This window comes from Nilaparvata lugens, chromosome 7 (assembly GCF_014356525.2).
Source record: "Nilaparvata lugens isolate BPH chromosome 7, ASM1435652v1, whole genome shotgun sequence".
In the NCBI taxonomy this organism is placed as follows: Eukaryota; Metazoa; Arthropoda; class Insecta; order Hemiptera; family Delphacidae; genus Nilaparvata; species Nilaparvata lugens.
Window position 1 is genome coordinate 19,354,304 of NC_052510.1, and position 25,630 is coordinate 19,379,933.

The following is a 25,630-nucleotide window of genomic DNA, read 5'->3' on the forward strand; positions in this document are numbered from 1 at the left end:
CTTATCTACGATTCAAATTACTGTCAAGAATCTTCCTCTTGCAGTTTTGCGAAGAGTTGAACCGACAGACAAAAAAGTGCAAATCGGAAGTTGAATAAGAAGTCGCTGTTAGGGGTGTGTTTCAGAATGGGGCGAAATTTGCTCGAGGGGTGAAATGCAAAGAGCCCTCGCAACTATTACTGGAGCTGGTGGGTCGATTCTGTGCTCCGAGGGGGTGCAGAGACGCCGTAACGTTCTTAGAGGAAGTGTAGATGGTAGGCAGCACTTACAGGGTGGGCCTGTAAGAATGGGAAAGCAAGGCTGTAGTAAGTCAGCGCAGAAAAGTATCCGATCTCATTCCCGCGTACCGGCTTACATCTCGTAACTTGTAATATGATAGGGCATGGCTCCAGTCACGTATTGACTACACGAGGTGGACGTAATAGAATGCTTGTAGCTACCAATGTAAACGTTGACTCTCTTGTTCAACATTGCTTGTAACTCTCTATCTAGAAAACGTACTGGTAGCTGAAAAATAAATTTGAACGTAGAAAAGTTGATTTTGAAATAATTATACATTTAAATATTATAAATTGTGATCTTTTCACTTTCCGCTGCTTTCAGCAGACTTCATGAGAAGTTGCAGCTTGTAGTAGATACGTGCAGGTTGTAGGAATACGTATTTTAATTGAACGTGAACACTTCATCATAATCTAGGGAAGTTTTTATAATAAATGGAACTTGACAGCTTGTAAAATTTCAACAGACGTGTTAAATTTTGAACTGGAATAATTTGAGCTTTTATTAAAAGTAGAAAAGCTGACTTTCATGACTGTGTATCAAATTAACAATACTATTAATGGAATTTGGCTGATATTAGTCACTCTGAACCTTCCTCCACATTTGTCTCTATGAATCTTAGCTTTATTCTTACACTCCATGAAATATTGCTCCAATGCAATATTGGCCATGTTCAACACTGGCAAGCTCACTTGTATTGAAATATTGTTATAGATGAGAAATGTATACAATACGAATTGATTAATTAACATCAATCTTCATAAAATACGAAAATCAGAGAAGAACTCAGTGTGACTGAACTATGAGATGAATCTTCAGAGTAATTATAAACGTAGAATATTCTTTTACCTTATTACCTGTACAGAGAATTTTTCTATTTATTATGGTGGGAACATTGTACACATCTGTCATTACTTCTCACAGCGAACACTTTAGTCATTAATCACCTAGATTTGCTGGAAACTCATACCCAGTCACAGTTGCCTAGACTTCAAGCACCGTTATCACATAGAGACAATCGCAGCTCAGATTGCTCTAACTGGGTATTAATGCATATTCAAATGACATTAATTACTCACTGACATAAATCCGTTGAGGAAACGTGCATTTTCTCGCTAAATGGAGAGAGCTACGTGGAATAATTACCACCAACTTGAAATATCTTTTTCAGAGTTTCCGTCCACACAAACTCCTAATTGAGCTTTAAAGACTTTAACAATTTAAATCATTTTATCCACTCTCAGCCTCACGCCAACTCACGGGAATGCTCGTTCCTCTTCCTAGCTCACTATTCTATCCTTCACTTTTTTTCTCCTTCTCCCCTACCTAACTTCCTCTTCACATTCTAATCCGTTCCACCCTCACTTCTACCATTCCATTTTCTTTTGAATTTCTGCTCTCCTTCAATTCTTTTTCTCCTGCTTATCCATCTTCTTCGCCACTTGTTTCTTCAAAGTGAAAATTTCTTTATTCTCCTACATTTGTTCTTCTATAACTTATTTCCTTTCCATTCAGTTCTTCTTTTTTCATTCGTTATTATCTACATATAAATGTTTTCTCTCATTCTTACTGATCAAACTTCTCTTTCCGTCATTCACATTCTTCTCGTTGTTCTCTACCTCCCTTTCCTGACTTTGCAATTGTTTTCTTTCTCATCCATCTCCACATTTGTTCTCTTTCATGGTTTCTTCTCTCATTTTATTGTTTCCCTTCAACCCTTCATTTTCCGTAATTTTTTTCACTTTCAATCACCTTATCTCTATTAATCCTTTCTACTTCCTCCTGTATCTTCAAACTATCTCCGATTCAAGATACTCTTTTTCTCACATCCACCTATTCACTCTCAGACTTCCTATACCTTCCTATCAATAGTTGTCTTACCAATTGTATACACCTGAAATCCTCTTCATTTCTCAATCTTTGTTTTTTTTCTCCGATCAATATTGTTCTCTTTTTAGTTTTCTTCCATCATCCTTTATCGCCTTCTACTTATATCTTAGCGATCAATAGTTTTCCTACAATAGTATTCTACTAGATGGAAATCTTTCCTAGCACGTAATTAGGAAACAATTATCAAAAAATGAACTGGTCTTGAATGAAAAATGAAATGAACATGTGAATAACGTTCATCTTCCATGTTTTCCTTGCCAAATTACCAAAAATACAAGTTTATCTCTCTATTGGGAAATAAATCTCGTCCGCTTCACTTCCTTTCTCTCTTGCTACTTCTAGTCAACATTTTCCTTCTCATATTTAACTCTCTAGCGCTACAATTTCCTCACATACAGTCTCTCTTTTTCTCTCTCGCTCTCAATCACCATCTCCTCAGTATCCTTGTCTCTCGCTTCCCACAACTTCCCCACCCTTTTCGGCCATCATGTCTTCAACGAACTGAATATTGAATTCCGTTTCGTCGTGATTCAATAAAAGCTCCGTGGTCTGTGTCATTAGAGCTTTCTGATATTGGTTGTCTACTCGGCGCTATCTTTCCCTTCCACACTATCACTCTCTTTCTCTCACTCGACACTCAACTAGAACAAAACTTGCACATATTGCCCTGAATTCGCTTCACAGAATTCGTTGAAAATTCCAGTCACGGAAAACAGCAGTCGTTAATTATACGAGAGCAATACATCACGAACAAGTTCAAAAAATTCTCGAACCTTCTTCAACTCCATGTTCGTTTAATTGATTTTGGATTATTATTCTGAGAATAGTTGGGATATCTTGTTGATGTGTTTGCAGAGCTGTTGGGAATTATATCATAACATCCACACTTTCGAAATGGCTTCCTAATTTATACCGTTTATTCATTCATTCTACTGATCGAGTTTATTCGATTTCTTGAAGATTTTACAACATCACATTCATTCCATCAATTTCCAATATTTTGCTTGCAATTATCATGAAAATAATTATGTGGACCAAAGAAGTTTGTTAATAAACACTCGGCTACTAGAATTTGAAATTTCCATTCTCACATCACCTCTTGATCTATTTATTGAAGTTTTAGCAACATCATATTTATTTGATTGGATTTTGTTAGCTTCCACAATCATTCATTTTGGAGGATTGTCGAGAATGTCTGTTAATTTCAACACTCTGATCCTAGAAATATTTGAGTTCGAGGTGTAGTATACCATTTCCAATTGAGTAATTACGCTACTTTCTGTAGATTTTCATATCCATTTCCTGACCGTTATAAAAGTGATATATAGAAAAATATGTACACAAGCTCATAAATAATATTTTCTACGTTTGATTCTGAGGGGAAAATAATCTAAATTCGTCTCTATTCTCAAAGGAATCTCTCTGGAATGAAAAATGAACGATATTATGTTTCATCCTCGATGAGAATTGACTAATCTCACACACATTCCATGAGATTAGGATCTATGTTATCCATTCCAACTTGATTGTTCACAATATTGTATTCAAGAGAATTCAAATCAATAGAATTCATCCTCATCGAGGTGTTTACAGTCTACAGATTATAGTGGCTTTAATACTCTGTTCTGTCACTCGTAGCCCATTTTCCGAGCGGATAATCTGGCATTGGTCCATACTCTCTATTAAATATTATGAAACGTCAAAGATTCTTACCATTGCTATTGACTTATGGAAATACAATTATATTAAAAACTAGGAAGATAATCTATCTCGATTCATATATCACGTACAGAATAAATCAAAATCTATATAAAATTTCAGGAATATATATTTCTCCTTCCCCCCTTTTTCCTTTTATCCTACTGTTTATGAAAACATTTTAATCACTGCTTTATGAAGGCATTGAAATTTATCGAATATATGAAACATTATATTCAATACCGTCTAACTTACATAGCAATCGATTAACGCTCTCATGCCATTGAACAATCTCAGTTCATACTTCAGCCTTACCAAGCCTTTAAAGCCGTTGTCTTGCATGTTGGAAAGGATATTATCAATGATCAATCACCTTTCTCCCAATCAATCAAGCTTTGAGTATGAAAATATCAAATACAGCGTAGTATGAAAGAGGTCCGGTTGTTGTCCTTTCTCCACGTTTTCGAAATATTGCTCGGAAAAGCTGGAAAAGCTCGATGAATGATGGTGGTTGTGATTTTCTGGATTGCATCATTTTAATATTGATAACGTTTGTGTATGAGTCAGCAGCACGGGCGCTAAAGATGGCTAGTCATGAAAAATTACCTGATGGCATTCACAGCTGGGTTCTTGGTCGGTGTCAGCATTTTTCAATCAGCAGCGCATGCGGGCAGGTAGCCGTTGAGTTATAGATGGCCGTGATCAGAAGGCCATGATCATGACAGGTCTTGCAGGACCCAGTCATTCATCTGGCCCGACTTTTATTAATGAATATGTCAAAATATCGGCTGTCACCCCAAAAGGCTTACCGACTCTTTTTGTCCGTTATCAATTATGCACATCACAGTAGCACTTCACAAAAATGAGAAATCGATCACAGCGAGAAGGTGTCAGAATCCGTTTGCAGGCAAAATATGATATCAGATACGGTTCGTCAAATCACTCATTCTGATATCGCTTTTAAAATGGTGTGGTGATTTGTTGTTAAGTTTGGATGAAGCGTTGACGACTTTGAGTCTTCCGGACGCTAATTGTTTCTGTTTGATAACTCTGGTCCATGATTCCATAAAAATCCGTTGAACGTATTCTTTGATGGATACCATATCCATCAGCTATTCAGACTACTTTAAAAGCAGATTATAGTTAGACAAAATATTTAAAAGATCATGAGAGCCAGCTAAAAGTAGGAAATAGGAGATATCATTAATTTGTATTTTGACATTGTGTTTCCAATCTGAGAATGAGATCCTCATTCAATTGAAGGTTGGGAATATCATGACTAGGATTGACACAATGCGTTTTCTGCATTTAATCGATATTTCTCACTAATTGAAACTTGACGCCAAAAATTTCGAAATTGTCATCTTTAACCAACCATTTCTTTCTCCTGATATTAATTAGTTCAACGAACAACGAGTTGATATAAAATGTTGCAGTAGCATTAATCTTGATATTAAAGTAATTCGAAGAACTGAATAAATACATATAATGAATGAGAATTGTATAAAACAAGCTGAATTAAGGAGAGAACATTAATTCGAGGGGTCGGAAAACACTCCACCGCCATTTTGAAAGAGAAAAATGTAGGCCTACCCCCTGTTTCCGGCAAACACAGATCACTTAGTGGAATTGAACTTGTTCTCTAGGCTTTTTGGAGAGGTACTGCATTCGTCCAACTTTATATCATAAAATCATCATGAACTCAATATCTTTTCCAGAACACTCTCAAAAGATCATCGAAGTTATGATGGCTCTTTACTTTGATACGCTTTCAGTTTCGGAGAAGCCCGGAGGGAGATTGGAAAGTACAGCGGAATTTAAAGGGTTGCGAAAAGGCAATCAGGATTACTTTTGGTAAGCCTCCAATATATCCTTGCTGTTGAACCCCTCACTGTGCAGAACTGCTTACTCGACCAATGCTTTTGTGCACTCACTCAATAGGCTCACATACGTTATCATAACCTTTTCTAATTAGGAGGTACTAGAATACTTAATTGACAATATCTACAATATTGGAATATCATAAAATTATTGTGTTTTCGAATTGTATTGGATGATTATCATCACCCGGAATTGATTTTGTAATAATTTCTACAGAATTATTTCTCAATTAACTTAGTATTTAAAACTTACGAGAATCAATGATGAGGAATTTCCTTATTTGAAATCACAAATCAAATTTGACAATGATATATTCTATTTTGGAATACTCCCAACTCCCTCTTTTCCCTATAACCCACTCTTGAAAACGTTGCTATTTCTCAATCATTCTTTCACAAATTCAACATTCAATGTTGAACCAACTAAATATTAAACATTTGGAAAACTTATTCCACAAGAAATAAGAGTTTTCATTCAAAAGTAGGTTAATATGAATGAAAAACAATAACGTTCGAAGTTCGGGTTACTAATAATCAACTAGCAAACATATCTGATGCTGACCTCCATTCATGATAGCAGAATCAATCTAATATTGCTGATATTTGTAAATCAGATTGCCCAAGCGAATACATTTTATCAGAACATGATGATAACAAATCTTCGAATCTTTACTCTTTGCCTTTCTTATCGTTTGTTCGACTTGGTTTCAATACAAACTTCAGGTTCCATCTTTATTTTATTTTTTGTAGACCCTGTAATCGTTTGATCGAGTATTATGAAAGTATTATTTTCTCTCCCTCTCTCAGTAACAGTCCTTATAATAATCTACAATGAAACACCGATCTGTCTCTGTCTCTGTCTCTGTCGATCTGAAACATCTGATCTGTTACTCTGTGTGACATTTTCTAATTCAGAATATTGAGATTGCACTAGATAAATTTGCAATTTGTTTCCAAGATCAGTAGGTCTAAGCAATCCAACACATACTTCTATTTGAGTAATGCGATTATTAATCAGCTAATGAAGCATTTGTTCCTGGAATACACCGTACCCTTCCTGCAGTATTTGTTCCTCGAATAAATGCCTCCAGCATCCCAGGTTACAAGAGGTCTCCCCCTAGAGTACTCCAGCATTATTTGTTCCGGAAACACTTTGCCGTAGGGACTCAATCTTTTTCCTTCCTATATCTTACTCTATATTATTCTAAGCTCTATAGATCTGGCTCCTGTGTAATACGTTTTTCACACTGCTTTTATCTTCCTAGATGACTGTACAATTATCCACTTGATTTCATAGTATTATAATCTACACATTCTATGAAAAGATATAGTCTCCATCTTAATGAGAATTAGAATAATAATCAAGCTAGTTTCCTCTACTTGAATCAGATCTCTATTGATATCCTTGGCCTAGTTATTCTCTAAGTTGGAAAACTATCTAGCTCATCACCCATGTTGGTTCAATTTGAAAGTCAATTTGACTCAGTTCTTTCCTAAAATAATTCAATTTCCTTTCAAATAATGCTCTATATTTATTGTTATTCTTCCAATTGACTTTTAATTGACTCAATCTCCGTTCAAATTGTTCAATTCCTCAGAACTGTCTTCTCTCTGGAACTGAATCTAATTTATGGAAACATCATCATCATCATTATAATACAGAAAATAAGGTAAGAATATACCATTGATAGATTTCCGATTTCCCGAATTTAATCATCAGATATCGCACAACCCATATCAATAATGAAAACATAATATTTTTCAAAAATATCATCGAATCTACGAAATCCTATATTTTATAATCCTAGAATCTATACTGGTGCAACATTTGTGGGTGAAACTGCCCTCAAGTTCGACTTGTATTCAATAGCACAATATCTGCTAACATACAATATCACTATAATTCAAGTACTAACTAGTTAGTATTCGATAATCCGAAATCAGCTAAGCATATTATCACTATATAATTTGGTAACGCTGTAACCGATGCCGATGTTAGTTACAATGTGGTGGTATTCATGGTCTCGTTAGCACCCTCGCAGCTCCAGTGGTTCAGCCCAGCTATTGATTACGCAAGTTATGTGGCTTACTCAGATTAATAATCTGATGTTATTAGTTATGGATCAACCTGATAGCGCAATGTGGCTGGCAGCAAGCTGTGAGCATCGAATCTCATTGTTCCAAGACTCCGTAGATGTAAATCACTCTGGAGATTGAAATCTGTGAATCTGAAGTGATTTTATGATGAAATATATAACTAATGAAGACTGGATTCATCTTGATGAAGGTTGGAATTCGGCTCGTTCGTGTCAGGTGGTTCTATATGCCAATATATTAATAATAATCCACAGTTCAACGGCTTTGTCATTGAGAATAGAAAGGTCCTGTTTTTTGCATGCTGGTGCTAGACGAAGAGAGCATTTCAATAGGGTGTCATCTGACTGAATATTACCACAGTCGCATCGCGAATCGTCAATCTGCCTCCAGATTGTTCAGGCACATTCAGCTCTGAGGCGGTATTGGTAATTCAATATTTTTTTATTGATGAATTGATTCTATGGATAGTTATTTATTGACAATGTGTTTTTTATTCTCAAAAAAATGCATTACAGGGATATCCTGTTTATCCCTGTCAATTTGAAACCTTATCATTATGAGCCTTGTATAAATAATTGGCATTTTATAATTGACTATTGTATTCTAGTTTACTGTTCCAATATCAAAAATTGTATTTATCATTGTTGCTGCGTTCCATTACCTTCTCCTTCTGAATCAATCATTGTACCCATTAAGCCAGTTACACACATATCTATTTTTGGACGTACGATTTTTACCGTCCTTAAGAATTATATTGTATTAAAAAGATTATGTCATACATGAAAAAAGAGACAGATGATGATTGTCAAGTTCCGTTTAATCTGGTAGAAGTCATAAGGACTGCAAAAAATTGAACGTTCAATAATCGATGTGTGTAACTAGCTATAGGGTGTCAAAGATTAATAATTTTTCCATTGTTATAATTTTAACTCGTACTATTTGTTATTTATGTGTTAATCACTTATTGAGTTCTCCGACACTCTACATCTCCGTCTTTGTGTTTTATTATGCCTTCTACTTGTGCTGCATACAGCGAGATAATATCATCACAATTTCTCTGAGGAAAAGAATCTCTGAAGAAAGAGCACTCATAATCAAACAAGCATTTCCACATGACTGCTTTCTTAAAGGGGGCGAATGGCATTAGAACACTTCGATTCTCGGCTCGAGACTCTTTTTTCCTAATGGCATTTCCATCCCATTTATCACAGAACTGATAAATCAGGAGAGTGGAGGCATTGCGGTTAGAAGGCAGAGTACACAACAATAAAGAGGTATACGAAACTCGAGTTCTCAAGCCTTTCAAAGCTTTTTACATCGAGAAAAGAAGAAGAAGAAGAAGAAGAAAGAAGAAGAAGAAGAAAGAAGAAGAAGAAGAAGAAGAGAAGAAGAAGAAGAAGAAGAAGAAGAAGAAAGAAGAAGAAGAAGAGAAGAAGAAGAAGAAGAAGAAGTGTTTACTCCAGTTATGGAAGAAAAACTTATTATTATTGTTAATCTGGACGCGAAAGAATTAATTCTCAATCTCCTAAGTCGGTTCGTAAGGGATTAAAATCCATATCGTATTATCCAGAAATCTGAATATTCTAAATAATCCTAAATCTGAAATTCATAAAGAGTAATGGGAGGACTTATATATGGAGGCGAGTTAAGTAGTAGCACAGACTTTGGGATAGAACCATAAAAATGGTTGAATCCGAGTTAGTTGTGCCTCAACTATTTAACTAGGAAAGATAATATGCGCTTCAACTCTAGTTGGATATAGATTTTGATTGGACACACAGATAAGATTATACCTGTGCCTATTTTACATTAATCCTGATGTATTCTAGATGTGACATTCCAACTTCCCTGAGTCTTTAGATGATCGAAAATAAAAACAATATCAGAAATAAAACGTATTATGGGCGTGACTACTTGTTTTTATTATAATTGCTTAATTATAGCTGGGGCATTCATTTCCTCCTACTTTATTTTGGGACGAACAACACCTAGCTGCTGATTTGTGATTGAAAATTGACTGGCTATTTTGTAGCACAGATCACTTGAGAGCCAGGTCATAACTGTCTGTCATTTTCGTTGGGCAGTCATTGATCAGTTATTGTAGCCGATTCCCCCATAGCAAGGCGCCAGCCCTTCAACTGTGGGGCCAATTTTACGAGATTTATGCGATGTATCGGTCACCCTTCCTCTTCGTAGACCAACATGCGTAGCTTGATGTATCGTTCGATCACCGTCAACTCTGATGCCTCGCATGATGTTATGTCTACGGACAACGGCCGATACTCTGAATGGAAAATCTTGTTTGTTGCTGAATCTATAATGACCCTGTTACTGTAGGCAACTCAAAAATGTGGGTGGATGTGATACTACTGTTCACCATGCAGTTTGTTTGATGATCATTTCACCAAGTAGTTACACTGATTCCAACATTCAGTTTGACTATGATTTCCCCATGCATTTTAAATTAATTTGCTGTTGGATTTCTTTGTATGAAGAGCAAATGTATTTCTATACTGAGTTTTCTATAATTATGGATGTTGATAACTTGATGTGGGAACATGTTTGGTTGGTTCTACTGACATTTTTATCTTACTATGCAGTTCCACTGGGATTTCACAACTAAGCTAAATTTGAATGATGTAAGTTGCAATCAGCACAAACTTTTATCGATGCCAGTTGATGAAATCTGTTATATTCCAATAGTTGAATGTTAATGTTGGAATTATAAAATAATTATATTTTTCATGTATCTCCATTCAACTGTATCTCTGTATTTGTAAGGCTAGTCCCTGAACAAATAAAAGGATATTTATTTATTTATATTCCAATATAGTTGAGCCAACTCAAAATTATTGTGCAATTCCATAGGAAATCGAATACATAAATTCAAGCTGCTCTGAATTCTGTTTCCCTCTTTCTGCAGTGAATGAGCGATCATTTTTTAAGTTGAGAGTGGTAAATGTATGAATAGTGTCACCGAATAACTAATTCCACCATGAATACAATCTGCAATTATAAGTCAGAGATAGGTTGCGATTTGCTATGTATGGTTGTAATTCTCCACTTTTGAATGTCTTCTATTTGAATATAGTGGAACATACTATGATGTAGAGTTAACAATTATTGATTCAGTAATGTTGTGACACTTCACCATGTAACGTTTTGAAATTCAGATGGATAAATAAAAATTCCTACTTGAAGAAATTTATAGGTCTAAGTGGAATAATAGGCTAATATCGCCAAAGATGATAAGTTTAAAGATTTAGATAATATCAGGCATCGTGGCTAAATTTATAACGGCCAAATAGAAATGAAAATAATTTTGCTACCTATATAATATTATATAAAATATTGAAAATTTGAGGTTAGGCGTAAAATATCTATTGATCGGCGACCTAATGATCGACTGAGTCGCATAACGTAGAATCTAGCCAAACACCTTGGCAGAAACTTATTGTAACGAAATAGTATGCAACTTGAGGAACCAAAAAATCCACATGGCTAATTGTTGTAATATGAGAATCAACCTATAATCTTTAAAAAATTACTTTGCATGTAAAAAACGTATTAAAAAACCCAGACAAAAATAATTTAATGTATTAAGGAAGTAGGAGGTTCCTAGGCGCATGTATACTATAATAATTTGCATGCACCAATCAAATGGTAGCAATTGATAGGCGGTAATAGTGAGCCGATTCAAATATATTTGTATATATTTCTATAAATGTTAAGAATTTATGAATTATTGTTGTTCAGTTTATGTTTTGGATACGGCCCGAAGGCAGGTAAATTATCAAAGATGTAACATAAGTAATAATTTAATAGATCGGCACGAACTATTTGAGCCTTGAATGGCGGAGGAACAAATAATTTAAATTTTATGTAAATTTGGAAATCGGAAGTGAAAATTGTGAATTAGAAAGGAGAACTTCCCCACTTGCCTGCCAACCACTACCATGATATGTCACCAAAAATTGTAGAGCGGAATATCTTACTGTACCTTTTAATAACTTAAAGTTAAATCGAATTATTAATTTTCTCATAAGACTTTGTGATGCTATTGTAAAGCAAAAGTCATTTAAATATTTTTTAATCCCTGGAAAGAGACGACTTCGGCCACCAATAATCCAGGACCACCAGGAGTTTGGATCGCCATCAGCAGCTCATAGAAAATCCAGCACGTGAGTGAATAATATTTGAAATTGTGATAGGGCGCCCTCAGTGCTTCGAAATGAAATAAGAAATCAAAGCTAGCTCGTCGAAAGGGTTTTAAAAATTAAGAAATTGGTAAAAATACTTGCGCAAGTTTAAAGATGGTATAAGAGATATTTTATTGGATAGTAACGAGTCAATTCATATATCAAAAGATACACCAATCAAAAGAATACTAAGTTCTAAGCTGATAATACAAATGTTCATATGATCATTAATTTTATAATATAATTTGCGATAATATAATGTAGCTCTGATTCATTAGATAAATTGATCTATCTATTTCCGTCAGGTGCCGAATCTTGCACCCTGAGATACATAATATATATTTATTAGAAACTATAGAAATTAATATATATATTTTGATTATTGATTTGTCAATTTATCATGCTCTGATTTTAGAAGTTTATATATGAAATAGAATTATCCAAATCGACAAGCATCAGCAAGTTGATGTCAAAGCTACATGCAGATAAGTGCATATGAACATGAAGTGAAAGCACATGGTAGAGTTTCGTGCTATAGAACTCAAAAAATAGTATTAACCTGTGATATTTTATTGATTTCGTTTCTTGTTTTATTATGTTTTATTATTTATTTCTTGTTTTTTTTGTCGCTCTATATATTTTTGCTTTGATTTATTTTTGAGATATTTGTTAATATATGTATCAAATTTTTTATGGTGTACTATTCATTTATTCCTCAATACTATAGGATATAAGTTTTATATATATATATATATATATATTTTTATGAATTATCAGTATTATATTATTGTGAAAGCTCATGTCTGAGCCTATGAAGATTTTAGTGAGATTATATCCTAGTAAAACCGCGACCAGATTTTATAATTATTAAAATAACTCTCATGCTCTACCGATTGACGCCAAGCAAGAGGCTAAGCGTACTCCATCAAAAGTAACGTGACAACCATGATAACGTGTAAGGGTGAAATTCCTGTCAAAATTCGCATACAATTAAAGTAGAATGAATAAAAACACATAGAATCATATTATAAAATGTTGAATCTACTACATTCGTGATTTAGGTTTTAATCTTAATCAACAATATTAAATATGAATCTATTGTACATGTTATCTAGCAGAAAGCAATATTGTTTGTTATAAATGGTAAATAATAGATGCAAGCGAGAATGCCTTGTCAATTTCCTCCCTAACTGACGCTCACTTGACCAGAAGCCCGGCAATATCAATTCAGTTGTGCGCTGTATTTGCATCCAATATTCGACAAAATATTGCATTACAACATGTTATTCAATTCATCGTTTCTACTAGACATATTCCACCATTTACATCCATGAACTGTTCTGTGATTGAAACCAACAAAATTGGTTTGTCGGTTCAAAATGGAGCCTGTAATAACACAAGAGCGCAATGTTTTTGTTTTCTGTGGAGCATATAGCCCAAATTGTTCGCTGACAATATGCTATAAATGAAATTTGGTTCATCAATTCTTACTCTTTCAAGCATTAGAATAAAATGAGAATGTTATCCCAATATCGCTTTATTGAAATTCCTAAATATTCATTATTAAAAGCATGTAACCAATAATTATCACCCATGTTCCAAACATGAAATATTGTTGGAGAAAACAGACAATCGGACTTTGTTAGTGTCATCCCAGATAATCTAATCCAGATCAGATTATCTAATTCCAATTTCAACAGATAGAAGATAACATTCAAATATCGAATAACATAGAATAATAGAGCGTAAATTGTAATTTGAAAAGTGAAAGTGACATAACCAACATTTTGATTTGGACAGTATAGTATATAATTGGAAATGGGACAGTTTTGGGCATGAGCCTGTTGTGCTTTTCCTCATGCTAAGTATTTGTACACAATGTGATAAATAAAAAAAAAATATTTTTGATAAAATCATAATGGTTTTGGGGGACAATTTGCTGACTGTTCTTGTTATCATTAAAATGATGGAATGATTCACGAGTATCATTCAGTTATTAGAATAAATTGTGTATCAGGAAGGAGTATTGGATTGGAGACTAGTTAAGATCTTTGTTTTTCTCTATGGTTCAACCTTGTAGCAAAATGAAATTCCAGTGAGTGATAATCATGAAGAGCCACAATCTAACTAGTGAATTATTCAAATATCAATTGGATAATCACAATGATAGCCTGCACTGAATTCATTTGGCAATCGATATCAGTACCTTTTTAATGAAGTGGTCTGAATTTTTCACGAATCTGATAGACTGGTAACAATCTCATCGAATATGAATTGAGTTCTCTATTTTTGGATGGATTGGAAATATTGGAACACCTGTTGCAGACGAAGCTCAATCAACAAAAAATCGTCGAACCGGTAAGACCTTTTTAGAGTGTTTGATATTGGAAAAGCTGGGAACTGCACTTAACAGTATTCTTCGAAAATTCAAGGCATTGTGTAAAACTGTATTTTGCTTGATATTTCAAAATTGAATTTTCATCAAAAATTAATTTTCAATTCAAATATAAAGTGCTTTCCGAATAAATGTTCCATACTTTCTAAACTTACTGTAACTTACTTATTTGTGAATTCCTTATTATTTTTCTGAAGCCACACAAATCAATATGGCGATCACTATGAAATTTAATCTTTTATAACAATTGGCAGGATTCCAATTTCTTCTTTAATTGAATTATATATTCACTTCCTTTTCCTTGAATCAAGTTCAACTTTTATATTCATAATTCATTATTAATTTTTTGGTGAACAGAACTGTTACCAGATAATATATTCAACAAATCAGAAAGAAGACGAAAAAAATCGCCAGCAATCAATTTTAAAGCTGAAATCATAAACTAAGATATTTTTATTTTTAAAAAAAGATTTCTCATTAACAGCTTTGAAGTGTTGTGCTAGAAACTGAAACAACTTTTGTCCCTCAACAAACGAAAAATGTCGTGACATTTGACCTTTCGTGACAGAAAATTCTCCAGTTGTTACTTTCAACCGTGACTAGTATTTTTATATTTTTTCACTGGTTGCTTTGAGATCAATAAACATGTCTACCGCCACAGACATAAGCATTATCGAAACGCAAGGGGCGATAATCGTCAGTCTATAACTGTTTCTCTTTTTTCATTCCTTTTCGATAATCTCTTTTACGTTCTCCCCTTTTTTCTTTCATTTTTTGGCTGGATATTGAGCCACTCACCACTCTGCTATCCAATCGATTGCCAGTCGGCGTTTCGTCGCTGTCTTCTCCTAGCTTTCATTTAATAATGCAGCAATCCACCACCGCTCAAGGTTCTCACGGGATCTATTTTCTCCAGAGCCTTATCCAAGGTTGATGAACTCTGAAAATTCCATCAAAATTTATTCGTGAGTTACAAATAAGTAAGTGACAAGTGAGTAAGTAACAAAAACTGGTAGCTTATTAGGCTACGTTTGCCTTTCTTGTCATCATCATATTGGAATAAAAGTTGTATTACTCTTTCGAAACGAAAATAATATGAAGTGTCCTTCAAAAAATTGCATACTAGATTATCAAAAATACCTATATATATTCTCCTATCCCTCCTTAAATGACGAACTACTAGTAGTCTCCGGTTTACTTTCAAAACGTTTTTCATTATAGTAGTCTTTTTTCTGAAATAAATTATAATAAAGTCATATACTTAATCACAGAAGACTGAAATTAGCGATGATAAGGTGAAATAACCAATGAAAAAGGGGAGAACTTGCATAAGCAAAAGAGTCATTGCTATTGTTCATGTCTAAAAGAAGCTGCTATTGTTCAAGTCTAGAAAGATGATAATTTTCCAAGTCATTACTACTTTTCATATTATATCTATGGGATAAATACCTGAACCTCATCATATTCCATGTGATAATAAGCCTATCCGTGAAGCTTGATGGTAAGATATTTCAGTACGTTTCTCATCCTTTTCCTCTGTGTGATATTAGCTAATCAATCAGGATTTCTGAACGCAGATCATATTGTGGAAAACAATGTGTATATCAGGACATTTATGACATGGAATGTTCAGCAGCGATCAGAAGCGATAAAATCACCACCCTTGTCACTCTCTTATTCTCCTTTTTCGTTCTTCTTTTGGCTGCTGCGTCATTATTGCTGCAAGTTGTCTCGTCTCCAGTGACTAACTGCTCCCAGTGGCCCAATACACGCCAACCCACCATAACGAACATCCGATCTATTTCAACACCATGACAGACTTTATAGTGTCCAAAAGACAGAAAGGCCTCTCAAGGCCTTCTATCTATTTCTCAAGTAAAACAACGGGTTCAAACTTCAGTAGTTGGTGGATTGAACCATTGCAATAAGAAGTCATTCGGATAAGAAAGAAGTTCGAAAAGTTAGAAGAAAGAAGTTATTTGAAAATATTCATATTTGCTCTGTTCCGATTAATTGACATTCATGAATATTCCCAAATCCCAATGTAATATAATGCTACCAATAGCCATCAAGAGTTTATTGTAAATGTATAAAATATTCTCATATTCTTGAATAAATAATTGAATAGTATGGTTAATGGATGAATTATTTTTTTATTCTATTGGTTTCAGTCCACATTTCATTCTCAAATATTTGTTTGAAGATTGGAAATGATGATGAATATTAACAAAAAAGCCAAGTACGGTAAGTAGTCGTGAAATTCAAATTCTATTGTACAGAGCATATTATTGACTGTATTCACCTTTGGTTTCTGAACTTCTCTAATTTTTATTCTCAAAGGTTCTTAGTATATCTGGATCTGGAGAGAAAGTAAATCTGAAGAATATTCTAAGCATAAATAATTCAGTATAGCTCTAATTAGATCTCATTCAAATTTCATCGTTTTTAGGCCCTATTTACCCTTCAAGACTCTGAAATTCTAATTTCATACGTACACAACAACTCGCATCACGTAATTGCTCAATAATTTTTCATACGTCACGGCTAGGAATGATTTAGAAGTTTATGTAGATGGGAGAAAAGTGGAAGAAAAAGAAATGCGGAGGCTTTGTTCAAAGAAAATGCGGAGGAAATATGGGGGAAAACGCCCTCCAAGAATGGAGCCTAGGCTGGCATCATCCACTCCATGCTTCCCCCTGTTCGTGTTTTCCACGGTTCATGTAATTACTGTAATTGAGAATTATGTCTCGGAGTTTCTCCTTGAACGCCATTGTTTCCATTATTCCCCGTTATTTGGGGGCCAGGATACAGGGTAAGTTCACCCTCTTGCATTTTCTCCATACACACACCGTATCCTCAGTGTTTACCTTACATCAACTCACAAAAATGAGATCTCGATAAATCTTTGTTATCCATGTGTGAATTATTTAATCCTCTATATAGCTCCCGGCAATGAAGTAATTGGAGTCTTAAGAATGTTATACTCTAAAATACATACCTTTGGTTAATGATTAAGCTAATTCTGTGTGAATTCTGTGTGAATTAGTAGTGAGGATATTGTGTTAAGTATGTATAATATCAATAAATTGTAATTATTGAGTTGATTCAATTGAAGAGTATCTAATTAAATTAAAAAAATTATTCTGGTTGTTAAAAATGCATTAACCTAGAGTGATTAATATGTGAAACTTATACTCCAAGTGTCCAAGTTATACTTCTTTGAACATCTTTCACTTCAACTTTCATTTCTTATAATAATGAGATTCTTATTTCTTTTGAAAAAAGAGAATATTCTCTTTTGATGATTTTTAATAAGTCAATTGTGAATCTCTCAACATGAATCTCTTATTGGTGCAATGTATCCCGTACTTATCTACCGCCTTTACACGTTTACTAGTTTTAGAATTGAATTTGTTGATAAACTATATGCTGATCAACTGAAAAAATGTGAAGCCGAATGCCGAATCCTTTCTATGTCATGAAAAAAACTTTACATCATCACATTTGTTGATATTAGATTTATTATTACAGTAGAATGAACACAATTATGAGAATACCTTGCTCTGTGCTATGAACCTACATTTTTAAATTACCATATTCAACAGAGATTATATTACTTTGCATTGGAGTCATGTAAATCCTAGTTTAATCTATAATTGGTGTATTTGAATGCAGAAGTCATCAAATTTAAAAAAAAATGTTTTGGGCTGCGCCTGTAAGAAAAAAGATGTTCCTCTCCAACATATTTACATTAAATACACTTACTATGCTACTATTACTATTTAGTGGAGGATATTTTAGAAATAAATGGAATATCACTGTTGTTTGTGACCTAGTGTGAATATACTGTGTAGTCCACATTAATGTAAACTCCACTTCAGTCTGTATTCCACTGTTAACATGTTTTCCTGTATTCAATTATTTGTCTCTATTTCAGTGTGCGATATGTTGTTCACAGTGATTCCGTATGCTGTCTGCTGGGTACTCCAGTGGAGAACATTTATTTATTTTTTGCCGTCGGTGCCAATTGAAACAGCATGTTAACAGCATTCTTTTATTGTTACAGAATGTGAAAGCTCGTGATGGGCACAGTATGAGGGCAGCTTTGATCTGCCTAGCTACCATACTCTCCAGCATTCCACCAACTGGTAAGTGCAACCTCGAATCAAACAAAACTCCACAATATTTTTGTTGCAGCTGTGGTTCTGAGCTACTAACACAATTGCATTCTTCCCCGTGTACTGTAATGTAGGGCAGACACAATTGCATTATCTTCAATGTACAGAGTAGTGTAACTAACACTATTACATTCTTTTGAACTCAGTGCAAATGAAAGTTTTCCAGCACATCTATGACAGTAGCCAGCATTCGTTTATTGCTGCTTTTAACACTCTTCTTGCGTTGGACGATTGCATTTTCCGTAAAAACCGGGCTAACCGACAGATGGAAGCTCTACCACACTGTGAAAAAATCAAAAGGGAAAAAGAGAAAAGTTTCAGGTACTGACACAAATGTGTTAAGGTTTTCTTGATAACGGTTTATAATATTCTGATATGATACAGGAAATGTTTGAGTAAACCCAGCCTTGCGGGAGGGTTTGTTGTCAGTTCTAACTATTCTCTGGGAATGAGTGGGTTCTACTCTATTGAAGTAGAATTCTCATTTATTTTTCTTTATTGAAACTCCTGGTGTAAGTTTGTGACTGTTGTATTAATGATTGGTATCGGCAGCTCTTCATTCATGAGATGGAATAAAATTATTTCTCCTATCATTTTCTTCCAGAAAATTATTGGAAAAATATTTATTCTAGAATTGAACCCGCAATTCTATTTCGAGAAATTCTTGTTTAAGCTTTTGGCTATTGATATTTTCTCTTATTACGTAGCCTATGATGAATTTCCACTATCACATAGTCACAGGAATGAGAATCTCATGTCAAATCCGAACATGATGGTTAATTTCAGAAGCTTGAATCCAGTCTAATAAGCTCGCTCACTCATAATTATTTCTTTCATCACAGGGGTAGTAATCCCTAATAATTACCACTTTTTTCCCATAAATATCAAATGAATAAAAAAATGTTCTCTAGATACCTAGCACTCTATACTGAAAGTTTTGTGGTTATTGAATAATTCGTGTAAAATGATAGACTTCTCTTGAAATTTTCAAATAATAAGTCTGTTTTAAGGTATTTAAGTTGAAATAATATCAATTGTTTCATGAGAGAATGTTAATTATCCAAGAAATGATAAGGAACAATAGGAGAGCAAATTATAAGAAATAATCGGCTCTACCTATTAACAACTGGAAATAATTGGAATGCATTATTTTTCTATTGCGGATGATGTCAACATGAGCCTTTAACTTGTGCGTGGGAAATGGGAAGTGTGTGCGTGATTTGTTGAGATGATCGAACATTCATGCTTACCGGCAGGTTATGAACCCACGACCAGGTAACGCCAGCAGACTAAAAGGTACAACGCCTTAGTTGTCTCTGCTGAACTGGCTGGCATTTGAAAATTTTCTACGAGTATCTGAACTTTCAAACCTTTTCAATATCAATCAATAATTTTCTACTTATAAAACTTGATAAAACTTGTGATAGATTTATTTATTTATTAGGTTAGCACAAATAATACAATGATCGGGAAAGAAAAAACAGGTTATTGCCCAAAACTTTCTCAATTATCACAAGACTTTCTGTTTGGATTAGTTTTTTTTTGTCCCAGAAAGTATCACTAGACTCATAAAGTGTAGACTCATAAATTGAATGAGTCAGTGTACATGTATAAAATATAATTGTGATTGAATAACTGAACAAAATAATTTAACTCTTCTATGATTGTTGACCAGAATGCAATTCAATCTTTAATCAATGAACCATTAATTAATTTGCGTTTAACTCTTACTTCAAATGTCATTTGAGAATAAATTTGGTTCTGTTTAAATCATAGTTGAATTCTCCAGCGAATGCCCAATGCTGCAGCAGCTTTGAGACTTCTCTGAATGGGGTAAATAGCCCATTAGTATTCGATATCGAAGCCATCGAAAAGCTCGCCCATTGGACTCAAGTTTCACTCAAACTTCAAGTGCTTCGACTCCATTGACTGTTCCCAACTACTTCCGAACTTTATTAGATGATTAGTCATCATTGATGATATGATCGCAGTCTAATAGCTAGGCAGTTTATTTAAGTATCAAAACAAGAATATGGAACTAGAATCTTCATATTCCAGTAGCAGAAGTAACTGAATTTGTTTTACACTTGACTAACACTCCAGCACGAACTGATCAAGAATGAAAATTACTAAATTTCCTACTGCTTCAGAATAGTTTTTCCAGAATATAATTAGAATTCTTCTAATGAATGAAATTAAAACAGAATGCCAAACACAGTGCTCGGGCAGACCAAGAATACATAGTACGCTGGGAATATGATATCAGGGATGATTTCATTAGGATGGTTCATAAAGGATGGAGAAGATACTCGTAGAAATTATTATAGAAGAATGTTGCTTGGAGGAATGTTTTGGAGGAAGCCAAAGCCCACATGGGCTGTAGAGCTAAACAAAAACTTTTCCCTCTCCAATACCGTATTCGATTGGTGATGAAAGCAATGAATTGATGAATTACGTCGCTTCCCAAATTGACAGAATATATTAACACTAACATAAGATGAGACATCCAATTATACATTGAATTACTGAACGAAGATAAAATTTCTTGGGAAATTCTTTAAGAATTCGAATGTTTATTGAATATGCGGTGTGTACAATTCACTACAAATGATAAGCAATTAGAGGAGCATTGACCCATGGAAACGTGAATAAAATTTTGAAGGAAAGGGGTAGAAGGAAAACTGAAAAGAAATAATTTTTATTACTGAATGATACTCTACTGGATATTGAAAACTCATGTGATAGGAATTTGCAATTGCAATTAAAGCACAGCCTAATAAACCTAGAACGATTAGAACTAATCACAATGTAAACATGAATATATTGTATCATCATCAAGAGCACTGTAAACGAAAATATTGAGATAGATTTGATCTTTGTAAATAAATCGGTAAATTATTGAGGAACTGATACGATCGTCAAACAAAAGAGAAAACTTTGAACCGGTAACTGGGAAAAGGAAGCGCCAGAGCATGGAGATTCCTTTTGGAAGCTGTGTGAGGAAATTTGGGAGGCAAAAATTACACTTTAGAGAAGATTGCTGGATCAAGTGGGCGGTTGGGATTCATAGAAAGAAGCGGAGATATTGGTTTAGTCAGGAAAAATACAAAGCGAATAGAATTTTCGCATGCAGTCAACGCGAGATTCCAAACAAGGAAAAAGGCTTAGCATCTCGAAACAAATACACGTTGATGCGTTGGTATTCTGTGTATTCGCGAGCAAATATTTGCCGGCTGCTCTTTTTGAATGTATTCGAGAGAAATCCTTGAATAGCAGTGATGTTTACAGTCGGAGAATGATGGTAGAGAATTTTAAGCGTATGGTAAAAAGTTAGTTCGAAATAAGTGCCTCTGAATGAATCAAATAATGTGTTGGAGCCGAGTTTAAGGACCACATTCATGAATGGTTCCTCAGCCTCTATTTGTGAACGATTTTCAAGGAAATTAAAAAACGATTCATTCTGACTCATTTATAGAAGATTTTAAAGGCTCAACAGTATGTATAACATATTTTTTGTGCCTTAGACTACTCGTATTTATGAATGATTCTCACGATTGAAATTAGCTGAGTTCTTCACTGAGTTTTTGTGGCCTAGAAGCCAAGTAGGCTCCAAATTTGATCGTTTAAGTTGCTTCTTCTATTAGTTCTTAGGAAGCCCACCCGGACTTGTGAATTGTCTGTAAATAATTTCCAAAGTACAGAATTCAAGAACGAACTTAGCTCACTTTGTTCCTAAAGGAACCAGTAACTTTAACTGTTTAGCTGCTATGTAACAGGAGCGGAGTTGTAAAACTGATCCATAATGGTTCCTGTAACAGGAGCCGAGCTAAGTTCGACCTTGAAATTGATGTGTTTGGCTGCACAAAAGTATGTTAAATTTCAACTGTGGTCAATAGCTAATTTAAGATCTGCTTCTCTTATCGTGGCATTTAAGGGGACATTCAACGATCACCGTTAAAATTAAACAGATTTTTGTGTAATCAGGCCTTAGAATTTCAAATAAGATATATTCACTCTTCTCGTGAAAGGAATTCAATATTAATTTAGTGTTGTTAGATCTCTTTACTGTAGTGTTTCAGCAAAATTCCTTATTTCAGAATGATCTTTGTCCATTTGAGCAACTAGGGAACTTCAGCGAGGAAAGCACAAAGTTTGGCAAATATGAAGTGTTAACAGAAACTGTATAGTTATGTCGAACTGAAACAAGGCTAGCTAACTTCCAAAGACAACTTGCCACTTTGTGACAATCACTTAAACCCCAGATTACAATCTCAACACACAAACTTTATTCTGTCAACTTTTAATCGGACTGCCCTTCATGGAAAGTGCTACTCGATCAATATCTATTGACCAGCTTACTCAAGTCGATAATGTTCTTAGCTTAGGATTAGTACTCCTTTGAATATGGGATAGATGAAACGTTCTCTTGCTCATTGAAGAGACTGTGAATTGCTCGATTTTTCAAATAATGTCCTTGAAATGTATCTACATTTTGTTGGCAGAAAAGTTTTATCTGATACTGTACGAACAAGTAATTAATGTGCATTATAATATATTGTCATACTGAGTTTTTCCATTTATTAGAACAGAGGCAGAGATCCATTAGCAAGACAGTAATTAGCGTGTAAATGATTGTTCGATTTTCAAATAACGTACATGTATCTTGTTTCTGTCAGCAGAAGAACTTTCATCGGTACTCTACAAAATTATATTAAAACTGTAGTATTTTGCAGTTCTCAGTATAATAATATACTAATAATAATAATAATAATAATATCGAGTGACCTGGCTGGCTCAGGTCTGGTGTCAGAGTTTTCAGGTCGCAACTGATCAATTTCAGGGCCTCTGACATGACCTAACGACTGCTTTTTAGGCAGCCGGGACCGACGGTTAACGTGTCCATCCGAAACACGGGAGTGGCCCGAGATAAATATCTTGCCCGGGCCGGGATTTGAACCCGGGCCTCTGAATCATAAAGCCAGCATCTGATCCACTCGACTACGGCCACTCCTATAAAATACTGTCATACAGATACCTTCCATTTATGAGAATAGAGGCAATAATTTCTATCACAGAAATAAGTTTTTGAATTGTTCGATTGTCTGATAATTTCCTTGAAATGGAAGAGCTTACTTTTATATTGGAAAACTTATTTTGGAAATACAGAATTTTGCAGTCTAGCATACTGTCAACTGATTTTCCATTCATAAAAATAGGCAGTAAATCATCTCTGTCATTCATCCTTTGAATTGTTTTTAATTGATTTTTAAATGATATACTAAGAAGGATATAAAAATCTGCTATTTTCGACCATGCTCGTGTTCCTCCTTCCGGGCTATTCACTTTGCATAATCTCCTAAACGTTACTAAAGACTTTTAACTTTGTTTATTATATTATGTTGTTAAGAGGTTTATGAGAGTTCAAGATATTAAGATGTTCCAAAATGTATAAATTATTGACATCAAAATTCAATTTTCAAACATCTGAACATCGTCGTCAATTATTATTTCTTCATAGAGTGAATAATATTACATGTATCTCATCTTAGTTACCAGAAGAGGCTTTCACTGGTTCTGAACAAACTTATACCACAAACTGTCATACAGAATTTTTTATCTATGGAGAGACAGTGATTTATCGCAAAACGACGATCCGAGTTGAGTTTGAAGCAGCACTTCTCAAGAGCAAGGAAGCTAGAATGACGTAATCGCCAGTATTTTGTCTTTATCTTTAATTTGCAGGCCCCGCAGTCACGGTTCGTGTTTGGCTTGAGAAGTGCTTCTTCACCGAGAGGCGCCTGAGGAGAATTCCGCCTCCTCTGAATTCAGTTCTCGCGCTCAAGCTCGACCGTTTCCTAATCCTTCAACTCCTTTGGGAATTCAAAATCGCCGCTGGCTGCGACGTATCTGATTCTGTGAATTCTAGTCACTGCAATCTCCAATTTTTTTCTTGGAGATCACGTCAATCCAGCAATCCATTTCAAAAGCAATAAGATTTGAGAATTTTCTGTATATTTTTTCAGAGATCGACTTTATACAAGTGCTAAAGCTAGTGTTCATACGCACTAGGTGCGGTTTGGTATCTTCAACACTCTTTCATTCAGTAGGACTGATATGTTTCTGGAAACGATTGAAAGAAATGATATATGAAACTTGTACAAGTGCTAAGTGTACTTGACATGGTTACCGCAGCATTAGTGTCCTTGGTACCTTCAAGCGAAGCTCGCTACTCAGATATTTATAAATAATATGATATATACATGAAATCCTATACTAATGCGAACACAATGAAGGTTCTCAAAAATGCTCATCATTTTCAGAATCAAATGAGCAATGATATTATATACATGAGAGTTAGGATCCAAGAAAAAAATCTGGAAAGATTATGCTTATGCGAGTTCGAGTTGTCGAGATTTCCTGCTTTTTCTGAGATTCTACTATAAAATTCTGGAGATCGGATGATATAGGATGAAAAGAGGCGTGAGTAAATCAGAAGTAAGAGTAGAGTGGCGTGAAAGACGAAATGTTATGGAATTTGATTCCAGGGCCTTTTTCGTCAGATTTCATAAACCCTGTAATACTGGTACTAGGATCCTACTCACTAGAAATGGATGCGCTAAGTGAAGATAGTCATTTACATTCATCACATACATTCTTATGAAACAGGCCCTTGACAATGGATAAGGGCCGAGACACACGAGGCGTTTTACAGATGAGTCGGCACAGCACGACAGAACAGGAAGCACTCCGATTGACTGATGGAGATGGCATATCGAGAATCAGCCAATCGAGAGCTTCCTGTCCTGTCGGTACGTGCCAACTAGTCTGAAAAACGCCTCGTGTGTCTCGGCCCTTATGGATTTCAGTTTGTATGTATGATGGATGTATCTTGTATATTGATAGATGTAGATCTACCAATTAGTCCGATTAGATCTGTAACTAATTATTTAGATCTGTTGATTCAATTATTTATAGAAATAATATATTCAATAATTCCGTTGTATTCAAAAATTG

The 25,630-nt window shown here is 34.6% G+C and overlaps 1 protein-coding gene across 3 annotated transcripts in view; it reads left to right on the top strand.

Moving 5' to 3' along the window:
* The window catches only part of LOC111058539, a 226,346-nt gene that overhangs the window by 99,631 nt on the left and 101,085 nt on the right, over window positions 1-25,630 (top strand). For all 3 annotated transcript variants that reach the window (XM_039432285.1, XM_039432286.1, XM_039432287.1), the window contains one exon: window positions 18,505-18,586. In XM_039432285.1, the coding sequence (XP_039288219.1) occupies window positions 18,532-18,586 (55 nt within the window). In that variant the 5' untranslated portion in view covers window positions 18,505-18,531. The remainder of the gene's footprint in view (window positions 1-18,504; window positions 18,587-25,630) is intronic.